We start from the raw sequence: 23,118 nt of genomic DNA on the forward strand, positions 1-23,118 counted from the left end.
TTTAAGGGGCTGCAGCCTTGAACTTTTGACAGTGGCATAGCTGTATCCATCTGTAAAATGTGTGAGCCAGATCAAGTCTATTTTCATTCTAGTGTTTTTGTGGTTGCCAATGGCATCTTCAAAGAAGACAATCTCAGTTTTCTAACTACTTTGAAATCTATTATTTGTTGTAGTTGAGCGTTGTTGTAGCAGCGAGGTGGATCACTGATAACTGATTATCAGTTATTCGAATCATCTAAAAAAGGTTGTGTTGCTCTACTTCAGTGTTTTTCAACCTTTTTTGAGCAAAGGTACATTTTTCTCATTGAAAAAAATCACGAGGCACACCACCAAACAAAAATGTCTGAAAAATGATACTCTGTAGCCTATATTAACAATTTAGTCATTCTTATCAAAGTGTCTTGAATATTTATATCCATATTATTTGCAGATAATTAATTATTTGTTTTCAAAAAAAAGTTTTTTAGACCAATTAGGTGAAATTGGATAATTTCCCACGGCACACCTGACAATCTCTCACGGCACACTGGTTGAAAAACACTGCTCTACTTGATGAGTTACAGCACTACATTGACATTAACAGTGCCCCTACAGCAGACTGCAAGCATGAAGCCGTTGAAGCTTTTGAACTCGTCAACATTGAGGGCTTTCAAAACAAACTCTAATCTTCATGAGTGTCACTTCATCTGCCCCCACCCCCCACCGCTTCACCGCCCACTCAGTCTCTACAGATACAAAAAAAGTCTGAAGCTTTTGGCAGCCACCAGGTCTGGGCAGTAAAGGAGCATCTGACTTGGACACTGGTGGAAGAATCTATTACGTTGGAGGGGGAAGAAAAAAAAAAAAACATCAGAGATAGGCACAGTGTGACCAGACTGCTGCCTGACAGGGAACAGAGCTGCGAGAACCGAGAACTGTGAGCAGGTAGGTGGCCCTCAAATTAGGAGGCTGAATGAGACGAAAATGTGTTTACTCAGAGCTGAAACGTGGATTAAGGTCGGCCTTTTATGGCTTCTACGTCAGCGCCTGCAAACATGCATCAGGGGTAGCTGCCACATCGCCCTTTGCATCAGAGAGAAGCGAGCACAGTGTGAGCAGGTGCACTCGTATACGCGTATCGCAGTAAAAAAAAAAAAAAACTAAATTGTACAAGCACATGTGAATGACGTGATATTTTCCTCTACAGAGGTCTGAGTGTGCAGCACTTAAAGGGTAATAAAGTGACTAACGGTAAATAGGACTTTATGTGCTCTCTGATTTCAGTCGATCAAATTACAGTGCGTTATCATATTAATAATTTAGATGTATACATTGAACGGCGCGGGATTAAGTGACATGGAGGACACTGATTTGGTGTGTGTAATCATTTTAGTAATGTACGCAGGCTTCTCAGTTTGAATTTCATTGTTTTAAACAGAGTCAGGGTCAGTGCTGTTGAGAGGTTGCTGCCTGATGACTAACTTTAGATGGAGGTATCAAATCAATGTAGCCTGAGATTCTGAGATTTGCAAGGAGGGAGTGGGTTGTACTTTTGGCAGAGAGCGAGTTTTGTTTTCACATTAAAGAAGCACACAGGGTTTGTGGTTGACACTGTTCAAGCTGTAGCTGTTCTCACTATGATTCTTTCTCACAATGTGCACATGCAAAATGCATTTTTGCAGAAAGCAATTACCTTCAATGCGATTGCACTTCATAGATCAAGAAGAACCCAACCAATCGAGGAAGGCTCCAGAGAACAAACTAACACAACACGCTGAAGCATTTCTCACACACTCTCAACAAACTACAGTGAATTTTACGGACTTGTCAGCTCCCTTACAGCAATTCATCAAATGTGCAATGTAATTGGGAGGTTCAAATAGCACCATTAGTGCTCATTTGTCACCAAAGGACCTTGTCATCAGGCCAGTTTCTGCATGAGTTACACAGCTGAAGCCACTTTCTCCATTGAACACTCAGTGAGGTGAGGAGAAGTGATGAAATGACATTTCCAAGAGTATGTAGTCAGTCGTGCAGTCATCTATGTGTGTGTGTGTGTGTGCACGGGAGCTGACATGTCAGACATGTCACAAAGTAGTGGCGCATTAGCTGTAATTTGTTTGTCTGCAGCACTGCATCTCATCTCATCCCCTTAAACTTCAAGAGACTCCACGGCGACATCTTTCAAGTCCATTTCATGATGTTATAACATGAGAAGAGGTCAACTTTAAATGATGTCAAATGACGCAGTGCTGCACAAACCTATTTTTAAAAAGATATGGAATTACAAACACCACAGGGTTTAATCGTGCAAGAGGGGGGCGTTGCGCGCACACGCTGCACTCACTGGTTCAGTTCATACTGTAGCAGTGAAGAATGATGCAAATCCAGTCTTGTGACAAACTGCCAAGATATTAGAGGATCATTTTAATTAGGACAACAACATCCTGTTTGAAAAGCAATTCTTGTGTACAGCTTTGCATGGAATGATATGAAAATTACATTGGTAAACTTTGGTAAAAAAAAACAAAAAAAAAACTGGTAAACTTTGCATAAAATATACATATTTCTTTAGTCAACATTTTAAAAATAACAATATTTATGAATCATGAGGTATGGGGATTAGAGCTGCAACTAACGATTATTTTCGTAATCGATTAATCTGTCGATTTTTTTCTCGATTGATCGTTTGGTCCGTAAAATATCAGAAAATGTTGAAATGTGTTTGTCAAACCACAAACCAAAATGATTCAGTCTGTGTGGAGCAAATAAACAGAAAATATCCACATTTAAGAAGCTAAAGCAAACAAAAATCTTCTCACGGATTAATCAATTATCCTAAATAGTTGACGATTAATTTAGCAATCGATTAATAATCGATTAATTCTTTCAGCTCTAATGGGGATGACATGAAAAATGGAGACTTGCCCCTTCTGGCCTTCAAAAAAACACTAGGATTGTATGTTGGCAAGCTCGAATGATTGTGTGTGGTTTTTTTCATCACAATGAACAACACAATGAGGTTTTCCTCCAAACTCTATTTGCAGCAGCTCCAGGTATAAATAAACCCTCTCTGCTGCAGTCCTCCCAACATTTCAGACGAATAGTCTGTACGTCTGAGCTTGGTGACAGAAGATTTTTACTGTAATGCAGCCTGCAGCACAAAATCTTTCAAATGTGAGGAACAGTGTTTTGGATCTAGGTTATTTTGTCTCTAATGTTGCCACCCACCACCACCACCACCAGCAGTCAGGTTTCTTTAAAACATACAAGAGCCTCAGCACTATAAATGTAATGAGCTAAAATGGCAAGCTCTCCTCCAGTGAGAAGGGGACGAGGAGTGGGTTTCATTTAATGCAAAGGGCCGTATGCCAAAGTGACTCCTGTTTCAGGCTGTTTTGCTTTTACCATATGTGATGAGCGGTTCAATTTGAAGAAACACCAAGAGCCAAGATTACTGCTGGAGCACAGAACCTCTCTGAACATATGCTGCTGCTGTGTGTGTTTGTGTGTACAACTTGAAATAAAAAATACTGAATCCACAATCATTTTTTTCAATGAGACGTCGGAGGACATTTGAAATGTGAGGTGAAACCACACATTACAGTTTCTGGACAATTGTGTTCCTTCTTCTAAAGCCTGTCTTATAAATGAATAAAATATGCAGTGGACCTATTCATTTCATGAATATTTTAAGGTTATAAAAGAAATGCATGAAATGTGTAAATGCACCATTGGGCTTTTAATGGTCAGACAATCAGACTGATTTAAATATAATAAAAAAATAAATGTTAGACAAATAGGTGGGATCAACATGTAGGATTATGAGATAAATCAAGAATGACAGGCTCCACACAAAAAATCTAACACTGAAAGATATACAATAGATATAACACTATATAAAGTGATGCATTTAATGCAGTTAAACCTGTCATATTAGTCAGTTGATGCTTATGTGTCACATGTTATGCTATTTTGTTTCTATATAATGTAAAACTCAAAATGTACAATAAATGCTTGGCCCTCAGATTTAAGGGTGGTAATCTGGTTCCATTTAAAGAATAATGTAAATCCTTGAGTTTCCCACTTAAATCAAGTCAAAAAAGGCAGATTAAAATCTGCAATTCCATGAAATATATTATTTATTTTACTGTAAAATAAATCAACTAATATTAAGGACATGGATGATTTAGCAGTAGCAGATGGGTCTCTATTCAAAATAAATACAATAAAATAAAACATTTCTCCACCCTGTTGAACTTCCTTGCTTAAAGAACACATTCCTGGAGAGGATTCCTAAGATAGATGTTTACCCCCACGTTAAGGCCTGCAGTTACTCTAAACGTCACTGGTTGCTGCCTCTCACTGACTGCTTAGAGCAACTGCAGTGATTGAAAGGAAAAGTCTGCACTACTTTGAAACCACTTTCCTCCAAAGATTTGGAATAAATGTTTCACTTTTGTGAGTGGCCTCTGCTTAAACCTTTGCAAAAAAAGAGAGAGAGAATGACTGAATAAAACTGTGATGTGTGCCTGCCTCTGCAGACTTCCCCTTTTTGTAACCTCTGCATTTTTCTCCAGAGCCTTGTGAACCAGCAACGCTTCAGAAGACGGCAAGATGTCGAAGAAGTCAAAGGTGACCGAACCAACTGCTGCTGGGCAGGCGGGTGAGTGCAGAATGATGGACGCCCCCATCTTTTTAGGCATTTCAAAGGTTTGTATTGCAGCTGTCTCCACCTGTAATCCTCATTTGAAGACTCAAATCGCTAGCAAAAAAAAAGACAAGGGATTCACCAAAGAAGAAGGCAACGTCAACGATTACCGAAGGTCGGCGCCCAGTGCAGAAAACGCATCTTTTTTGAAGACGGGGAATGCAAATAAAAAGTGAAATAACACTGTTTTGAAGTGACTCCTGGGCATTTCTGAGGAAGACACACAGAGCAACTTCTTCTGTTCAGCGGATGTATTCTAAGCATTGACCACACAGTGCTATTACATCCATGACTTCAAGAAAACAGACGTTTTCTAAGAGCAAGTGCCTTATTTTTTTGGCAGAAGCAACAAATTTGAGTGTGGCACTGGCCTGTGTTACTGGTCAATTTCTGCTTCCCAAGGATGCAATTATGAAAATGAATCGCAAGAAACAGAGATGTCAAACAATGAGATGCTCAAAGAACTCCGGAGGGGAAAAAACAACATCAAGACAAAGTGTCTTTTTGGTCTCTCTGAAGAATAAACCCAGGCACGAAGCTGACTGTAACACAATGAATGAAACCTTCAGCAACAGCTGCCACCGTTGAAGAGGAAACTGAAAATCAAACAACGTTCCCGTTCCTCTTTGGGTACGAGACAAAATGGAGATTTACTTAAAATTAAATTCCAACAAATTGTTTCTCAAGCACTGTGCAGGAATCATCCTGAGAGGAGGAAATGTCTGAGTGAGCTTGAAATGAAGGCTGATCAGCACTTGCAAAGCAAAAAAAAAACATGCTGCAGTAACCATAATATGGTTATGGTATGTTAGCAATTTTATTGCTAACATACTGTATTATATTTTGTCTTTGACTAACTTTTCTTTGTGTGTCTTTGAAGATTTTGGTCTGCTCCAGTTGTGTCTGTGTGTCTTTGTGTGCTTCCCATTTTTGGGGGTTATGTACACTGTTGTGTTGTATCTTCATTATGTGTCCATAATCCTGTCGAAGTTCCAACCTGCCATGGTGCTTTTGTCAGGATTAATGTTTACCTGTCCTGTTTCCCTCTCCTGCTGTCACGTTGCGTGTTAAGTCGGCGGTTCTGAGGGAGTTCACCCAGACGACAAAGGTATGCAAGAAAAGAGAAAAAGAAAGAAAGAAAACCCGATAACACAAACGATCCACCTTCCTGTAAGTGCATGACCTTCATGTTCAGGTTGAGTTGCATGCATCACGTGATCGTCATCATCCCTGCTTGAAAGTTGTCACCGAGAATGGGATGAGCCAACTTTCAGTGTCACAACAGATGAATTTCACTGTGACATTTCAAACAACCTCCATATGAATAATAGCTGCAGCCTGATGCTGGATGGCAAAGTTGATTGTCATGAGTCTAGTTTATCTTGTATAGGTTAGAACAAAAATGACACTTTGACAACTGCCACACAATAAACTGCACAAGGTTAATTAGAGCAGTGGTCAATGACCTAACCCTTTCTACGGGTATATTATATTTTTTTTAAAAATTGGAGGTTGAAAAAAAAAAGATCTCGCAAAATTGTGCGTTATTTGCAAAAACTTTGCGTTATCTCGCAAAAACTTTGTGAGATCTGGCAAAAACATTTTCAAAAAACTTTTTCGGAAGATAACGCAAACTTTTTCGAGAGAACACAAAGTTGTTGCAAGATAACGCAAAGTTCATCTTTTGTTTTTTGTTTTTCAACCTCCATTTTTTTTCCCCATGTCCCTTTAGGGTCTCTGTAAATCACCAAACTGTATTAAATAACTATTAGTACTACCTCTCTGTGATTTAACATAGCGTTTACAAGCCCTTTTAGCATCTCATTCAACTACTTATTCCATTAGGGTTTTTTTCTGTATACATAACACAGTTAGACATTAAATGTGCCTGTATCTGCTCATGTCATCTAATTTTGCTGATAAGCCAATGAAGGTCAACATGGTGAATATCAGACAATACCAATGTACAGCCAGCAAACCAGTGCATTCCTAATCACAACAGAAAGTACTGAAGAGTGGCATAGACGAGGTAAAACACAAGCAGGTACATGGATAATAAAAAAACGGGTAATAAAACAGGTCCTGTTTTATGGGAGCTGAACAGTGATAGCAGGGCATCTACTCCGGCTGTCACTTTTTCCACAAAACAATAGTAGGTGGCACACTAATACTCTGAAGAAGATGCACCCCCAAATATTCAAATTACAACGACAAGAACCACATTTATGCTTATTTTTACTATAAAATACTTCATGTTGACTGACCCATGAAATCAATGCCTGCATGGCTTACACATGGAGTTTTAATTGCCATTTCCATTGTTTGTAACGGCGCCTGTGTCATCCTCACTGAACCACGGTGTGAACCTTAACGGAACATAACTGTTCATTCGCACTTGTCATAAGCAATTCACCTCCATTTCACGTTGGACTGCAACATGCTGGGGCACCCTACTCACTCCATTTAGCAGAATTTCTGGAGTTAATATTCTGCCTATTGCAGGTCTTTCATGTCAAGTGAAAATATTTAAAGCGCAGGAATCCCTGGAGCAGCAGAACCCCTGTGATCAGCAGCTGGTGAGGCCCCTCTCCCCCTCAAGATTTCTGTGGGTTAGATTATTCCTTTTATACTCTTGGGGTTCTGGGATTTCTGCAAAACACAATAAAAATGTAACAACGCGTAGTCACAGAGACATTAAAAAAAGAATAAAAATGAAAAAGAAAATGAATATGGCAGGCCTTTTGCAGATGTATGACATGCACTATTTATTTAATATGATTACATAGGGTGTTTAACTCCAGATGTCATCCCTTGTGCCCCTACAAATGAATAAATGATGCTGTTATGAATCCAATGTGCAAAAACATCTTAAGAACAGAAAACATTATGCAAGGTATTATTTCAATTTAATCTTGTAATATTTTCACGAAATACACAGCATCAGTATACAGTATCAATGACCTGCACATAGACTTTTAAATTAAATTAAAGTTAAATATGAATTGTCACACATTCTGACAAACTTAAAGCACGTTTATCGAGTTTAAACACTCACTTCTAAAAACAACAGACCCACATACTGTTAGAGTTCAAAGTATTATTATGGCCTAAAATTTGTCAAAGTGCATTTTTATAAAGCGGTTTGAATACAGTATTACCCATCTGTAAAAGAGTTTTAATCAGTATCATCAGTATGGATAGCACTTAATAAGAACTCCAGGACCTCCCACTCCAGGAAATACTTTGGTCCATTATTGCGGCAATTTTTTTTTTTATCGTAAACAGATTTCTTTCTTCTCCTGACGTGTGTTTAAATGTGACTGCGTGGATTTAACACTGACAAATGTTTACCTTCATACTCGTTTGGGTTGTAGATTGGTATTTTTCATCCACTTTTGAACTAAATGTGAACAGTCTTGGTAAGCATCATTGCTTCTTCCAACACACCAACTGATTTGAAGAGATCCTTCCAAAAACAAAAATCATCATCACTTCTACATTAAAAGTACAAATTATATATTTGAGTATCTTTCAGTTTTGCCTTTATACTGTATTTGCTCATGTTTCTCTCCATTTTTCTATGTCACCATTGTCCTAATTTCCGTTGTTTTTATTTGATTAGGCATCAAGAAGAAGTCCAAAGTGCCCGGTGTGATGATAACACAGTTTATGGAGGAACTTCCTGAGGGAATGACAACTCCAGATTTCACCCGCAAACCAATCGCTTTGACTATTCAACAGGGTAACTTACTCACATGTCCATGAAAAAAAAACTAAAAGCAATTGATAGTCAAACAATTCAACAATATGCAGAGGTGTCCTGGTGGCTCAGGTCATGGTCAGGGCCTTGAATGCCGTTCCCTACCTCTTTCTTCTCTTATTTCTGTGATCTCAATGTAATCCCACAGTGAAGCACAATTTCACAAACAGCCTCACAGCCATTGTCACTGAGCATACAGCCATGAATAATTTGTCACTGAAAGGAAATCCTCATTTTGTCCTCCTCTAGGTAAATTTGGATTTTTTAAAGCCATTGTGGTGGGCACTCCCACTCCTACTGTAACATGGAGCAGAGCAAATGGAGAAATACATTTCCACCCTGATGTTTGTCTGCAAAAGTATGATGAGACATCCCACGAACACACACTGGTGGTAAACATTACACGTAGAGCACTCAAAGTAAAAGTGATTTCAGTGATAATAACATGTTATTAATTTTGAGTTTGCATTTCAACAGTTTCCTAAGATTAGCCCAGAGGATGCTGACACCTACAAGTGTTACGCAACAAATGAATATGGAAGAGCCATTTGCACTGTCGTCTTGAATGTTATTGCAGGTAGAAAACTTCACTATTCTCACGCTGCTCTTTCTTTCAGATTTCTTTGATACGGTTAGCGTGACATTTTTTTTATTGAGATGGTGACAAACAGGCTACAGAAACCGATGTTTTTGCTTGTTCACAGTTGGATTCTCTAAGAAAAAAGAATTTCAAAAGACGGCGGCAAAAGGTGAGGTTGTGTTTTGAGTTTTATCTTACTCGAGTGCGTGTGTGGGTGTTGCGGGGTATATACAACACAATTATTACAAAAAGAAAGCTAAGATTAACTCAAAAGACACATAGGCCACAAACTGGCATCACATTTCCATTAAAAACCCATTCAGATATATTGTTTTTCAGTCAATACTGTGATACTACAAGATACTCCTTTTGGGGAAAATGTGAAGCATCTGTCAACGTGTAATGTCACCGTGCACCGACATCTAAATTAATGGCTCTCTTTTTAACATCACTTGGAACTTTACGGAGTGTGTAGAGGCTTCAACAGATCGCACCCGTTTCTGTCTGATGTTCCTCTTGAAACGATTATCAGGCAGTGGTTGAAGTCTGAATTTCACTCATCCCTCCCCAAGTTCATTTCCCATAGCTGAGCAAAGTTTCAGGACAGTAGGAAGCACAACGTAACATGGACACTCTAAATCCAACATACACTACGCTGCTGATGAGTTATGCAGTTTTAAAAAATGTTTTGTTTCAGCGGAAATAAGTAAACAGGCTGTGAAAGTCCAAATAAATTGGGAGATACTTGAACTTGGTGTTGAACACAGAATGTAACAGAATATTTCTGACACAAAACTTATTTCATTCGAAAAGAAATTTGTCTCTTTCATAAACAAATACCCTTCCCATTTATTTTGCGATTGAACTGTCATGTATATGATCAACGATATGTTTTCTTATTGTTCAGCAGACATAAGCGACTTAAGAAAAGGCCTAAAAAAATGGTGAGTAATAAATGTTAAAATTGACTATTATGTTAATTTCCGTGATAGTGTGAGAGCAATAACCCTCCCCATGGAACATAACGACAGTAATTAAATCTTCCACACTGCAGTAATTCTGATGGAACACGTGTGCAAAAGCAAATGGAGCCAGACGAGAAGGTTTGGGAAATTCTGCTTAGCGCAGACAAGAAAGACTATGAGCAGATCTGCATCGAGCATGGTATCACTGACTTCAGAGGAATGCTGACGAAGCTCAAAGAAATGAAGAGAGAGAGAGAGGCTGAGATTGCAGAGGTGTGTAATATACACACTTTGCTATTTTCATTCCATTCACAGTATTTCCTTGTTGTATTATCCTGTTTTGTTAATGTTTGACGTTTGTTTGGTCTTAAACTGGACACACCGACTTGCTTGTACTTTATAATTTTCTTTATTTCTATTTTAGTTTGTGACACAAATCAGTGAACTAAAACCTATTGAGGTCCGAGACGATAACTGTGCAACAATTGAGTTGGACATGGACCTCAAGGATCCCGCAAGCAAGATTTTCCTGTACAAGGTGAGACAGTAGTAGCTCACTCTCATATTATCTGGTTGTTTTCTTTATCATGTGTGTTATCACAAATGCAACATGTCTCTCCACTCTGCAGGATGGTGTCATGGTTCCTTTCGATTTAGAAGCAACTGACAGGGAGAAGCATAGCTTGAAACGAACCGGCAAAAAATATGTTTTTACAATTAAAAATCTGGGTTCAGGGGACGCTGGACTCTACTCAGTGGATGTGGGGGGTGTCAATGTATTTTCCACAGACTTTAAAGGTAAGCAAGTCGTCAATCAATCAAAATGATAGAGATTGTTAGATTTTAAATATAATTCCCTTATTCACCTTGCTTATATACAGTAAATTCATATTAGAATCTCATGCTGTGTTGGTTTCTTTTTATGCCTTTCTGAAATCCTGCAGTTCCTGAGGTCGACTTTGCTGTCAAAATACAAGAGGTCAAGGCAGAAGAACGGGAGGATGCCGTCTTCCAATGTGTCCTGACTGCACCCATGCATGACATTAAGTGGTATGGTAAAAGTGCACCACTGTCAAATAGTGAGAAACATGAAATCATTGTATCTGAAGATAAGCTTATCCACAAGTTGCTTGTGCGGGACTGTATGCCTCTGGACACTGGCATCTACGCCGCTGTGGCAGGAATAAAATCGTGCAATGCCTGGCTATTAGTTGAAGGTGAGAAAATTAGAATGACTTGATGAGTGTCCCTTTTTTATAACTTCGAGGTATGAATGTGATGTATTGTATTTTCCCCTGACATCAAATAATTCTGACTCAAATAGCTAAACATTCGATCAAATTGATGTACCTTCTTTTATAGCTGACAAAGATCCTGCAAACAAAGGCAAGAAGGCGGCACGGAAAACTACTATGGCTGGAGGCTGCAATGAAGAAGACTTGGAAAAAATCGCAAAAGAACAGCAGGAAAGATATTTGAAGGAAATGGAAGAAAAAATGAAAGATGCCAAGAAGATTCAAGAAGATCGAAATGCTGCAGATGCAGCAGCACGGGCAGAGGCAGAACTGGCCAGAAAGGCAAAAGGGTCTGGAAGAGCTGGTGGTGCTGGAGGATCTGGTGCTGCTGGACTTGATGGTGGCATAGGAGGAGGAGCTGGTGGTGGTGGTCACGGTGGCGCAGGTGGAAGAGAGGGTGCAAGCGGCGCTGGAGCTGGATTTGGAGGTGGAGTGGTAGGTCAAGCTGGAGGAGGTGCTGGTGGAGTAGGAGGTCAAGCTGGAGGAGGTGCTGGAGGAGTGGGAGGTCAAGCTGGAGGAGGACCTGGAGGAGTGGGAGGTCAAGCTGGAGGAGGACCTGGAGGAGTGGGAGGTCAAGCTGGAGGAGGACCTGGAGGAGTGGGAGGTCAAGCTGGAGGAGGACCTGGAGGAGTGGGAGGTCAAGCTGGAGGAGGACCTGGAGGAGTGGGAGGTCAAGCTGGAGGTGGACCTGGAGGAGTGGGAGGTCAAGCTGGAGGAGGACCTGGAGGAGTGGGAGGTCAAGCTGGAAGAGGACCTGGAGGAGTGGGAGGTCAAGCTGGAGGAGGACCTGGTGGAGTGCAAGGTCAAGCTGGAGGAGGTGCCGGAGGAATTGGAGGTCAATCTGGAGGAGGACCTGGAGGAGTGGGAGGTCAAGTTGGAGGAGGTTATGGTGGAGTGGGAGGTCAAGCTGGAGGAGGTGCCGGAGGGATTGGAGGTCAAGCTGGAGGAGGAACTAGTGGAGTGGGAGGTCAAGCTGGAGGAGGACCTGGAGAAGTGGGAGGTCAAGCTGGAGGAGGTGTTGGAGGACTGGGAGGTCAAGCTGGAGGAGGACCTGGAGGACTCAGAGGTCAAGCTGGAGGAGGACCTGGAGGAATGGGAAGTCAAGCTGGAGGAGGACCTGGAGGACTGGGAGGTCAAGCTGGAGGAGTGGGAGGTCAAGCTGCAGGAGGTCCTGGAGGACTGGGAGGTCAAGCTGGAGGAGGACCTGGAGGACTGGGTGGCCAAGCTGGAAGAGGACCTGGAGGACTGGGAGGTCAAGCTGGAGGAGGACCTGGAGGACTGGGAGGTCAAGCTGGAGGAGGACCTGGAGGACTAGGAGGTCAAGCTGGAGGAGGACCTGGAGGACTGGGTGGCCAAGCTGGAGGAGGACCTGGAGGACTGGGAGGTCAAGCTGGAGGAGGACCTGGAGGTCAAGCTGGAGGACCTGGAGGAGTGGGGGGTCAAGCTGGAGGAGGTGTTGGAGGAGTGGGAGGTCAAGCTGGAGGAGGTGTTGGAGGAGTGGGAGGTCAAGCTGGAGGAGGTGTTGGAGGAGTGGGAGGTCAAGCTGGAGGAGGTGTTGGAGGAGTGGGAGGTCAAGCTGGAGGAGGTGTTGGAGGAGTGGGAGGTCAAGAAGGAGGAGGTGTTGGAGGAGTGGGAGGTCAAGCTGGAGGACCTGGAGGAGTGACAGGTCAAGCTGGAGGAGTGGGAGGTCAAGCTGCAGGAGGTCCTGGAGGACTGGGTGGTCAAGCTGCAGGAGGTCCTGGAGGACTGGGTGGCCAAGCTGGAGGAGGACCTGGAGGACTGGGAGGTGAAGCAGGAGGAGTGGGAGATCAGATTGGAGGAGGTGCTGGAGGACTGGCAGGTCAAGCTGGAGGAGCTGTTGGTGGGGTTGGAGGAGGCGCTGGAGGAGCTGGAGGGGGAGTTGGAGGTGAAGACGATTTTGAGGAATATGAAGTGGAGGGAGAAGAAGGGAAACAACGCAGAAAACGTGCAGGAGGTCAACTTGTTCCAGATACAGTCGTTGGTAAGAAATTAATTCACATGAATGCATGCTGAGCCAAAACTAAGTACTGTTTTATGTGTCGTCCTTTTTACTATGCAACTATTTATGCAAGCCAATATTTATATTTTTTATAGGAATGAATGTTTAAATTTGAGATCATTTATATTAATTGAGATTAAACGCAGCAGGTATGATATGTACTTTGTTGTTGATAGGGTCTTTCTACATTTTGCAGTTCCTGTAATATTTATTACACTATCTAATATTTACTGGTCTGTTCTATGAACTTTAAGAATTAGCATATTTCTCTTAATCATCATTTAGTTTTCTATTAAAACATCTACAATATTTTGTCACAAATTTGGAAAAAAATGTAAAGTCAGCAGTGACAGTCGCCTTTTTTTTAATTTTTTTGCATAAAGCTGCTATTTATTATTATTACTAATAGGTCAGGATAATATTGATGAGGAATCGGCAAATCAACAAGGAGAACAGTCTGGGAAAACAGGAAAACGATCTAAAAGGAAAAATGTGGTCAAAAAGGAGGCCGTTGTTGGTAAGAGATGTCAGTGGTTGCATGCTGTAGAGGATTGAATTACTATCAACGCCATTTTGAAAATAAAATAACTTTGGCATTACCGCCTGTAGGAAATTCTAAGCTCCTCCTAACTTAGATGCAGTTTAACATAAATGCATATAACACTGACATGGTCAATAGTGCTTTGCTTTATTAGCAAAATGCCAAACCATAGAAATATGTATTTTAAAGGTCAAGCCTAAATGATTAAACTTTTTTTCTACATGATGAGCATGAGTTTAGAAACATGATGAATAATTGGAACCCATTTCCAAAATACAAGCCAAAATACAAGACTATGGCGCCATTTAGATGTCACATATCCCAGAGCGTTGATGTCTAAATGGTTTCCTATCAATAACCAACCAAAAACCAGGGGCTTACACTATTAACTCATTAACTATCTACAGGTTTTTTGACTAACTTAGACAAGAGTGAATAATAAAATGTAATTTGAAATGTCTCAATTTTTGTTTAAGAAACAAACATAGGTTTGTGCATTATCAATGCTATCGGCATTGTTCCTCATAAATTGTGTAGTAGATCCATATAGAATTTTGTCTATAAGTGAGTTTTGTGTAATTGTTTGCAAACATGTCTGTGTTCATGTTGTCATAAACACTTTGTTTCAAGGTCATGTACAATACTCACTGCCACTAGGGGTCCAGAAAAGTAGGTTTAGTGGAAAAACTCTGGGTTTCTTAACCTGAAATGAGGGAAAGCGGAATATCTTCTAGAGTAAGTTACTATGGGAACTTTGTTTGTGAACCTAACCCAGAAGTAGGGTTCCATCAATAATCACCAAGTTTTTCTCAGTCGTCTTCCTCTTTCAGAAGGTTGTTTCACTTCCAAATTAATGCATTCAGTCTGTATCAGGTGCAGTTTAGCATGGTCTTACAGACAGCGTCACAAAACCAAACCAGAGATAGTTTATTAAGTCTATTAGTCAGACAATAAAACATTTTTTTTTTTCATTTTTATGTCAACAGTTCCTTAGATGAACAGGCTGTATTATGTAGGAATTTTCACACAGGTCAGGAGGTGATTTTAATGTTATATATTTTCATATGCAGTACGTTTTTATTTGTTTTCAGATCCCCTTTTGCACTGAAGTTAGTTAGCTCTATAGCTGCTGGTGTTTTCATGCTATTTAATGCTATTTTGACATTTGCATTCTTACTGTCACTGTTTTCATTTATCTTATTTGTAAGGCATGTCCAACAGCAAATGAGAAACTTTGGATTGATGATAATTACGATATCCCCTCAAACTGAAAAGCAAAAACAGACGAGTGGGTGCCGGTGGTGATAATGGCACAGGGCCAGCAGCAGGCTGTGATGAATCTGCTGAAAATGATGAAGGTGCAGACGGTGGCGAGCCAACTGCAGCTGACAAGCATTCGGGCCATGCACAACATGGCCCAGTGATTGTGGGAAGAGTTAGTGGTAAGATTACAGGTGCAGTATTAACTGCTTCATGGGAAGCACTATCCCTGAACAAAGTCATTTGATGAGCAGATGACTTTTTCAGCGGCTTGAGGAAAAACAGAAATAGAGTGTTTCAAAAGCCTTGTATTAGAACATAGAGACAGTTCAGCAATAGTGGCATTAGCCTTGAGGCAATTGTTAAAAAAAAGATAATGCTAATTAAATTTCATGCACAAATAATTTTTTGTCTACAGCCATATATACAGTAAATATATATATATATATATATATATATATATATATATATATATTTCAGATGTAATAACATTAGAATGGTTTTGCAGAGAACATATTAGCACTGGTAATATAATTTTATGTCTCTGATCTACAGGGCGGATATCAGCAGTCAGTGTACTCTTTATTTGTGTTAACCTCCACCTCACATTGACTGTGTTTGCAGACTGTGTGTGTGCGTGCGCCTGTGTGAGAATAATGTTTAAATGCATCTGTGCTTTTTGTGCTTCTGTGTTAACAATCTTGCTTGCCTTATCAGGATGAGTCAGTGCATTGAGGTTGATTATTCAAACGAACAACTGTAGTACCGACCATTTTTTTCTTGATGCAACTGTGTAACGACTGTATCTGCACACAAACTCTTGCATATTTTAAAGATGAAGACAGGATGGAGGATGACCATGCTCTGAACCGGTTTCTTCACATTGAAGACTTTTTTATTCACAGCAACTAGAAAATGATCTTTTCTTCTAATGGCTATGGAACTGTCAGTCCTGAGTGAGGTATTTTCTATTTACATGTGCATTTAGACAGAAGCTAGGTGAGAAGAGTGAAAACATTGTTCATTAACAATATCCTTATAAGCTGTGCCAAGATTTCAACTCTGCAAATGTTCAACTCAAAGAAGGTCCACAAGAAGGCATCGTCATCAAGTTTAACATATACACAAGATGTATTCTTTCATCTCTTAGAAACCTTCAGACATATTTTCTCACATTAACTTTTAACAAGTGCATTTTATATGTAAATGTTAACACACATGCTGTCAACAGAAGCCATCATGATTGTTTAGAAAAGGGAGGTAAGTGTGTACAAGTGTGTTTAGACAATGCACTCATATCATATACATGGATGCATACACTACAAAACAACTAAGCGACAAACTGTATGCAGACGTGCATTCATTGACACGACTGGTTGATCAATCCTCAGACCCCGGAGTTCACTTTCATGCTGGGCTTTCTGACTGTAAAGCCGTTATTGGAGAAGCAGCAGAGCTGGAGTGTAAAGTGAGCAGTGAAGACTGTATGGGAATCTGGTACAAAGATGGAAATGAGGCAAGTCCAGAATTTAAACACACTTAGTAGCATAAAGGGCCAGGTTGTTGTACAGTAATATGGCCCAACAGATATTGGCGATTATTGTCCATTTATATAAGTCAGAGGCTCAGGCTAAGTGTTTTAATATGTGTTCTGTTATGTTTGTTTTTCAAGATCGCATCATCTGAGGGTATAAGCATTTCAAAAGATGGAAGTTTCCACCGGCTGAAAATCCACAAGGTAACAGAGGAATTTGCTGGAAAATATAAATTTGAAGCTGATGGAAGAAAAACCGAGGCCATGATTGTGGTTGAAGGTAAAAGCTAAAAAATAATAATAAACTTAATCAGTATTAGCATGAACATTGATATTTGGGAGTACTGCATGGTGCTCTGAGATTTCTATAATGTACATTATTAGATGCATGCAGGATCCTGCTTAAATGTGTGTTTTATCATTTAGACCCACCAAGGTTTGACGCTAAGGAACTGACAGAATTTGCAAAACCTATATCCGTGAAGAAAGGACAAAAAGCTTCCTTCAAATTGCCTTATGTTGGACGGGAACCTATAAAAGTTCAGTGGTACCTTGAGGGTGAGGAGCTCTCAGAGGAGTCAAACATCAAGATTGAGAATGCAGAAGACTACAGCCGTCTGCTTTTAACCAAGCTGCAGCGCAAAGACAGCGGTGAGGTCAAGATAAAACTCAAAAATGAGTTTGGCACTGTTGAGGCCATCACCCAGCTTGTCGTAATGGGTATGTATAAGAAAATTAAGACGAAAAATGTAAACTAACAAATAAGTATTGTACATTGTGTAATGCATTAAGCAAAGGCAAGTGTTTTCTATGCCATGTTGTTTATTGGCAGATAAACCTACTCCTCCGATGGGACCTCTGGAGATTGTTGAGGCGACTTCCTCCGCAATCGAATTCAAGTGGAGACCCCCAAAAGACAGTGGTGGCTGCAAGATTGGAAACTACATCATTGATCGACAACAGATCGGCCGAAACACCTGGAAGAAGGTTGGGCCAATTGGTCCCGAGGCCAAATACAGGGACACTGATGTGGACCATGGCAAAAGGTATTGCTATCGCATCAGAGTGGAGACTGAAATAGACACCAGTGAAATGATGGAAACAGAAGACATTCAAGCCGGCACAAAAGGTATACTCCGATGGAAATCATTAAACATTAAGCCTTTTGCTTCCTTATAAAACCAGATTGTGGCAGCACTGAAATGGTGACGTGAAATTCAGTAGAACTGAAACCATCATTAAATTACAAATCTTTTGTATAGAATATAACCTTAGACTATGTTTATTACCCAGTACTCTAAAGCCTCTAGTGTAATTTTTAGGCTGTAAGTGATTATAATTTGATTATTATTTTACAATGGCATCAGGTTATGATTTGAATTCGACATACAGAAAGCTTAAATTACAGTTAGGGCTGGACAATATTTAATTAACAATGTCTATCAGTATCATGTTTATGCATCGTGAAACACAGTTGCAAAACAAATGTTTTTTTCAACAAAAAACTCAGTAATTAACCATTTTATCAAAATAATTAATTAACAGACTAAATTTCAACCTTTTTTATTGTTTTAAATGTTTTGGTCACGATCTCCTAACCATAGTTATAACATTATTAGTTTATCTTGCATTGTATTCCATAAAAAAATTTGATTTATTAAGAGTATCAGTCATGCTGCTTGCTTTAGACAAGGAAATTATCAAATATACTATTAACATTTGTTTGAACACACAGCATACCCTGGCCCTCCATCAGCACCAAAGGTGGTGAGTGCCTGCAAAAATTGCATCACCCTCTCCTGGTCTCCTCCTGCTGACACCGGAGGAACCAGTATTCTGGGATACAACCTCGAGAAACGCAAGAAGGGCAGCAACCTGTGGGGTCAAGTGAACCCATCTGATGATATGATAAGAGGTTTTTCTCATCAGCCTGTTACATATTGATGATTTTAAGCTGTCTTTCCTTTATTGCATACATGTGTTGTGTGATCGAACTGCATGTCTGCACATTTTGTACACAGCTAAGGGATTTGCCGTCAAAGATGTGATTGAGGGCTTGCAGTATGAATTCCGTGTGGCGGCAATCAATAACTCTGGAGCGGGTGAACACAGTTCACCCTCGGAATTTGTGTTTGCCAGGGACCCTAAAAGTAGGTGGACATTTAGAAATATTGTGACTGTCATAAAGTTATCATGTCAACACGTCATACACTCAAGCACTCACTTCACATCATGCATTGCAGTGCCTCCGGGGAACGTCGTTGACTTGAAAGTGACAGATTCCACCTACACAAACCTTTCCCTGTCTTGGAACGAACCCAAATACATTAAGGGGGAGCAGGATGAAGCCAAAGGATATTTTGTTGAAGTCAGGCTTGCAGAAAACACAGAGTGGGATCGCTGCAATTCAAACGCAATCACCATGACATCCTACACAGTGAAAGGCTTGAAGTCACTGGCCATGTACTGGGTGAGGGTACTTGCTACTAATGATGGAGGAGAGGGACTACCACTGGAGCTGAATAATTATATCCTTGCCATGCCTCCTCCTGGTAAAAAATTCCTTTCAAGTTATTCATTACTCATATCAAACAGATTTAATTCTCTGAATATAGCTTTATTTTTTCTGTGAAGGTTATCAGTCATCCAGGTCATTCCATCTTCTAAACTAGAGTTTAAATATAGGCTAACTGAGTGGATTTTCTGTTTAAGTGGACGATGTTTGACCTCTGATCCAAGAGGCTTCACCACTTCTGACCTACTGGTGGAAAACTATAGGTATTTATCCTTGATCTTGTCGTCTCTGCCACTTTTAAGCAGGTATTGAGAGACAGGTATCCAACGATTTCTCTGTGTCTCCAGACAAGTAACTAGAGACAGATACCCCTGTTCTCTAGAAGGGCCTACAGAGGATAAATATCCGGAGTCTTCCATCAGTAGGTCAGAAATAAAGAGGCCTATTGTGTCAGGTGAAACGTCTTCAACTTGGTTTTATTTAAAGAAAGTGCCACTGGTTAAATTAAACTCTTCAATAAGTTTCATTTTACATTCAACTGCCTACAACTGGATTATGAATTCTATTCAAAGTGAAATGACCCAAATGACTGATAATGATTGTATTGCCCTGAATTCCTCAATGAAATACAAAAAAACAAATGACTGGTGTTAAACTAACTTGCATCTCCCGATTTACTCAGTGAGGCCAAGATTCACAGATGCAAAAATCAAGAGTTTCATGGTGGTGAGAGCAGGGAATTCTGCACGATTCAACATCAACTTTGAGGTATTTCAGCAAGTTATTCAACATGACTTCTAATGACCGTACATACTACTTATGTGGAATTAATCATTTCTTATGAAATTATACTTTTTGTAGGCCTCACCTTGGCCGGAAGTCATCTGGCTGAAAGATGGATCTCCAGTGTCTAAAAAAGTGACCATCAGCAATGCAGAGGGCACATCCCAGCTTCTGATTCCCTCTGCTGAGCGCACAGACACCGGAATCTATACGATCATTGTGAAGAACATTGTTGGCCAAGAAACAATTAGCGTTGAAATTAGAGTCACAGGTGAGTGCATATTAAAATAGTGCAACGTCCCCCTTTACACATAATCAAGTCTTTTGAAAATAATGGGGACTTTGTACTCCAGATGAACCAAAGCCACCGGGTCCTCTGGAGCTTGATGAAAATGTGCCGGGTACAGTGACCATTTCATGGAGCGCATCTCCAGACGAGAAACGTGACGACAGGCTGCACTACAGGGTGATGAAACGTGACTCCAACAAGAGAATATGGCAAACCACTGCAGATCACATCTTTAACAATAGATTCACTGCCTGCAACATTATGCCGGGTCGTGAATACCAGTTTAGAGTCTATGCAGAGAATGATATGGGCTCCTCCAAACCAAGTGAATCCACCAAATGGCTCATTCCCACCAAAAAAGGTATGAACATTTTTTTTATTTTTTTTATTGTGTTTTATTTGACTTTTAATTAATTAGAAAGTCACATTTGACTAAAAAAAAACGTGTGTCTATATAAAAGCCCAGGAAAAAAAGAATGATACAATGAAGGAGAACGTCGAGAAATTGGGATTAAGAGACTGCAGTAGTTGGGTGGAAAACTTTGAGCTGCGCTGAAGGACACAACAATATGGTGAAGAAGTGTGATGATTAAAGCATAAGGATAACAATGAAGAACAACTTCGATCAATGTGAAAAAAATCTGAAGTGTGATTACAGACTTTAAGCAGCATGACACCTCTTAGTGTAAGATATAATATGCAAGAGACTAGTGTAACATTTGTTGTTCACTAGTGTACTAAAATCAGAAAAAACATTTCCAATACGCCACAGAAATCTGTATTTCTATCCTAGGTAACAAACCATTTTATTCTGGTTGCCTTTAAATGACATCACCCACTTTGACATCTCTGCTATGACTTCCAGGGCAATCTCCCTAAGAAACATCAGAGTATTACTAGTTAGTCAGCATGTTGTCTTTATTTTTTCAATGGATTGTGTGGACTTTTTACTAAACGATCAAAAATACTCACAGTTTGCTGCACATGTTTTGCCACCCAAAGCTCTTCCTGTAAAGTGCAAACACACAGGGGAACCAAACAACACAACAATCCCATGATGCCATGCTGCTTCCTGAAACTAGGCCTTCAGTTATTGTTTGGAATGAGAGACTCCTAGTGGCAGAAAGTGAATAATGTGTAATACTAGTAATTAGAATACTAATAGTGCTTTGATTTGGTCCACATATCACACTATATTAGGACAAACAATCAACTTTTGATTAGAGCTGAAACATTAACTTGATTTATCGATTATTACTAAAGTAATCAACTTACGATCGATTTGAAGCTTTTTTCATTATAAAAACAAGATTTCTGATCATTTTAGCTTCTTAAATGTGAATATTTTCTTTTTTGTTTCTTTGCTCCATATAACATTTTGGTTTGTGAACAAAACAAGACAATTGAGAACATCATAATTTCCAGGTTTGACAAACACTGATCAACATTTTTTACTTTACATTTTCTATTATGGACCAAACGAATTCTCGTGAAAATGTTCTACTTTTGATATTACAAATTATTTCATTGTCTTTTTACCTGGTAGCACTAAAGGAGCTGAGCATTTCTTTGATGCTCGAGAATATAAATAGGATCACCAACATTATTTGATTTTATTTGATGTTAAAACACTGATTGAATTCTGATGTGATGCAATGCATTCTATTGTCTTCCAGAAAAGTTCACTATCAACATGCCAGAGTCAAAGACCTGCAATCTGCAGTGTCCTCCCAAGTTCCTGGTCCCACTGAAACTGCACACTGCTCCTGATGGGTACGAATGCTACATGAGCTGTGCTGTACAAGCAGATCCAACCCCTCACGTGACATGGCTGCGCAATAATCTCAGTCTCAACACCAACACCAACTACTTAATCTCCAACACCTGTGGAGTGTGCTCTCTGCTCATACTTAGGGTTGGACCTAAGGACACCGGAGAGTACAAGGTTGTTGCAGAAAACCCATTGGGGAGGGTGGATTGCTCCACTAAATTGACAGTCAGAGGTAATGAATACTAAAATGCACTTGTATTTTTAATATATATATATATACTTATTCTGAACAACCTATTTGAAATGTAATATTTGAATCTAATAAATTCCTTTGTCTCCTTTTTTGCAGAATTTAATTGAACATACTGAAGATGATTCAACTGTAAACCCCAAATTTAAGATTCTGTTGTTTATTCACAGCTATTACACTCTGTCTTTAGAGGGCAGCTCTTTCTGTCAAATGTAGGTAGACTGGTGAATATTCAGAATTGAAGTCACACCCGTAGACATGAAGAAGCTGTAGTGAAAGTCACAAATGTGTTGATGATTTCAACTGTGCAATGCAAAATAAAATGAAGGCTTGAAATGCCAAGTTGTGGAATATTTTTGCTGCAATGATAAAGTATGATAAAAGCAAAAATGTTTACATTACGCTATGTGGCAGTGACTCATTGATTTGAAATATGCTTTTTAAACAGTGTTCGCCTGAGGGTAATGCAGCTCACTCTAGCCAAATTATATTCATTTTGCCATTAAGGTTGCAATTCATGTGTATGATGACTGATTGCATTGATGTTTTTTTCCATATTTGTGGATCTTTCCCTCAACTGAAACTGAGAAAACATACTGACCTGAAAAGTGTCAGAGCATGTCGCATAAGAAAATGTGTGTGGGTGTTTGAAAAAGTAAATAAACGTTTCATACTGCTCTTGTGATGTGGAATCTTTATTCTGCATGGCACTTAGTATCATTATGTAAATTATAATCCTTTTGAGTCATCTATGATTACTGACTATCTTCATGTAGAGACATCAACATCTACCTGCACACCATTAGTAGGCATGTATTAGCATTTGTCCTATTTTACAATATCATCCAAAGTGCTTAGATGAGCT

At 39.8% G+C, this 23,118-nt stretch overlaps 1 protein-coding gene across 6 annotated transcripts; it reads left to right on the forward strand.

Moving 5' to 3' along the window:
* The first annotated feature begins 759 nt into the window (after positions 1 to 759).
* LOC310929574 (immunoglobulin-like and fibronectin type III domain-containing protein 1) lies at positions 760 to 22,931 on the forward strand. 6 transcript variants are annotated; one of them, XM_083892376.1, is made up of 26 exons: positions 761 to 924; positions 4,560 to 4,645; positions 8,313 to 8,432; positions 8,700 to 8,842; positions 8,928 to 9,027; positions 9,155 to 9,199; positions 9,938 to 9,974; positions 10,085 to 10,268; positions 10,420 to 10,533; positions 10,625 to 10,793; positions 10,940 to 11,212; positions 11,358 to 12,698; positions 12,969 to 13,292; positions 13,720 to 13,827; positions 16,503 to 16,627; positions 16,784 to 16,925; positions 17,072 to 17,365; positions 17,478 to 17,774; positions 18,381 to 18,560; positions 18,667 to 18,795; positions 18,889 to 19,197; positions 19,843 to 19,928; positions 20,022 to 20,214; positions 20,297 to 20,593; positions 21,909 to 22,235; positions 22,353 to 22,931. In XM_083892376.1, exons 2-26 carry the CDS (start codon positions 4,597 to 4,599, stop codon positions 22,361 to 22,363), a joined length of 5,397 nt encoding a protein of 1,798 aa, XP_083748502.1. In that variant the 5' UTR covers positions 761 to 924; positions 4,560 to 4,596; the 3' UTR covers positions 22,364 to 22,931. The 6 variants fall into 6 exon arrangements, with proteins under 6 accessions (XP_083748499.1, XP_083748500.1, XP_083748501.1 ...); XM_083892377.1 differs by having other exon boundaries at positions 12,978 to 13,292; XM_083892378.1 differs by having other exon boundaries at positions 13,035 to 13,292.
* Positions 22,932 to 23,118: the final 187 nt, after the last annotated feature.

Source organism: Microchirus variegatus (genome assembly GCF_963457635.1).
Source record: "Microchirus variegatus genome assembly, chromosome: 7".
In the NCBI taxonomy this organism is placed as follows: domain Eukaryota; kingdom Metazoa; phylum Chordata; class Actinopteri; order Pleuronectiformes; family Soleidae; genus Microchirus; species Microchirus variegatus.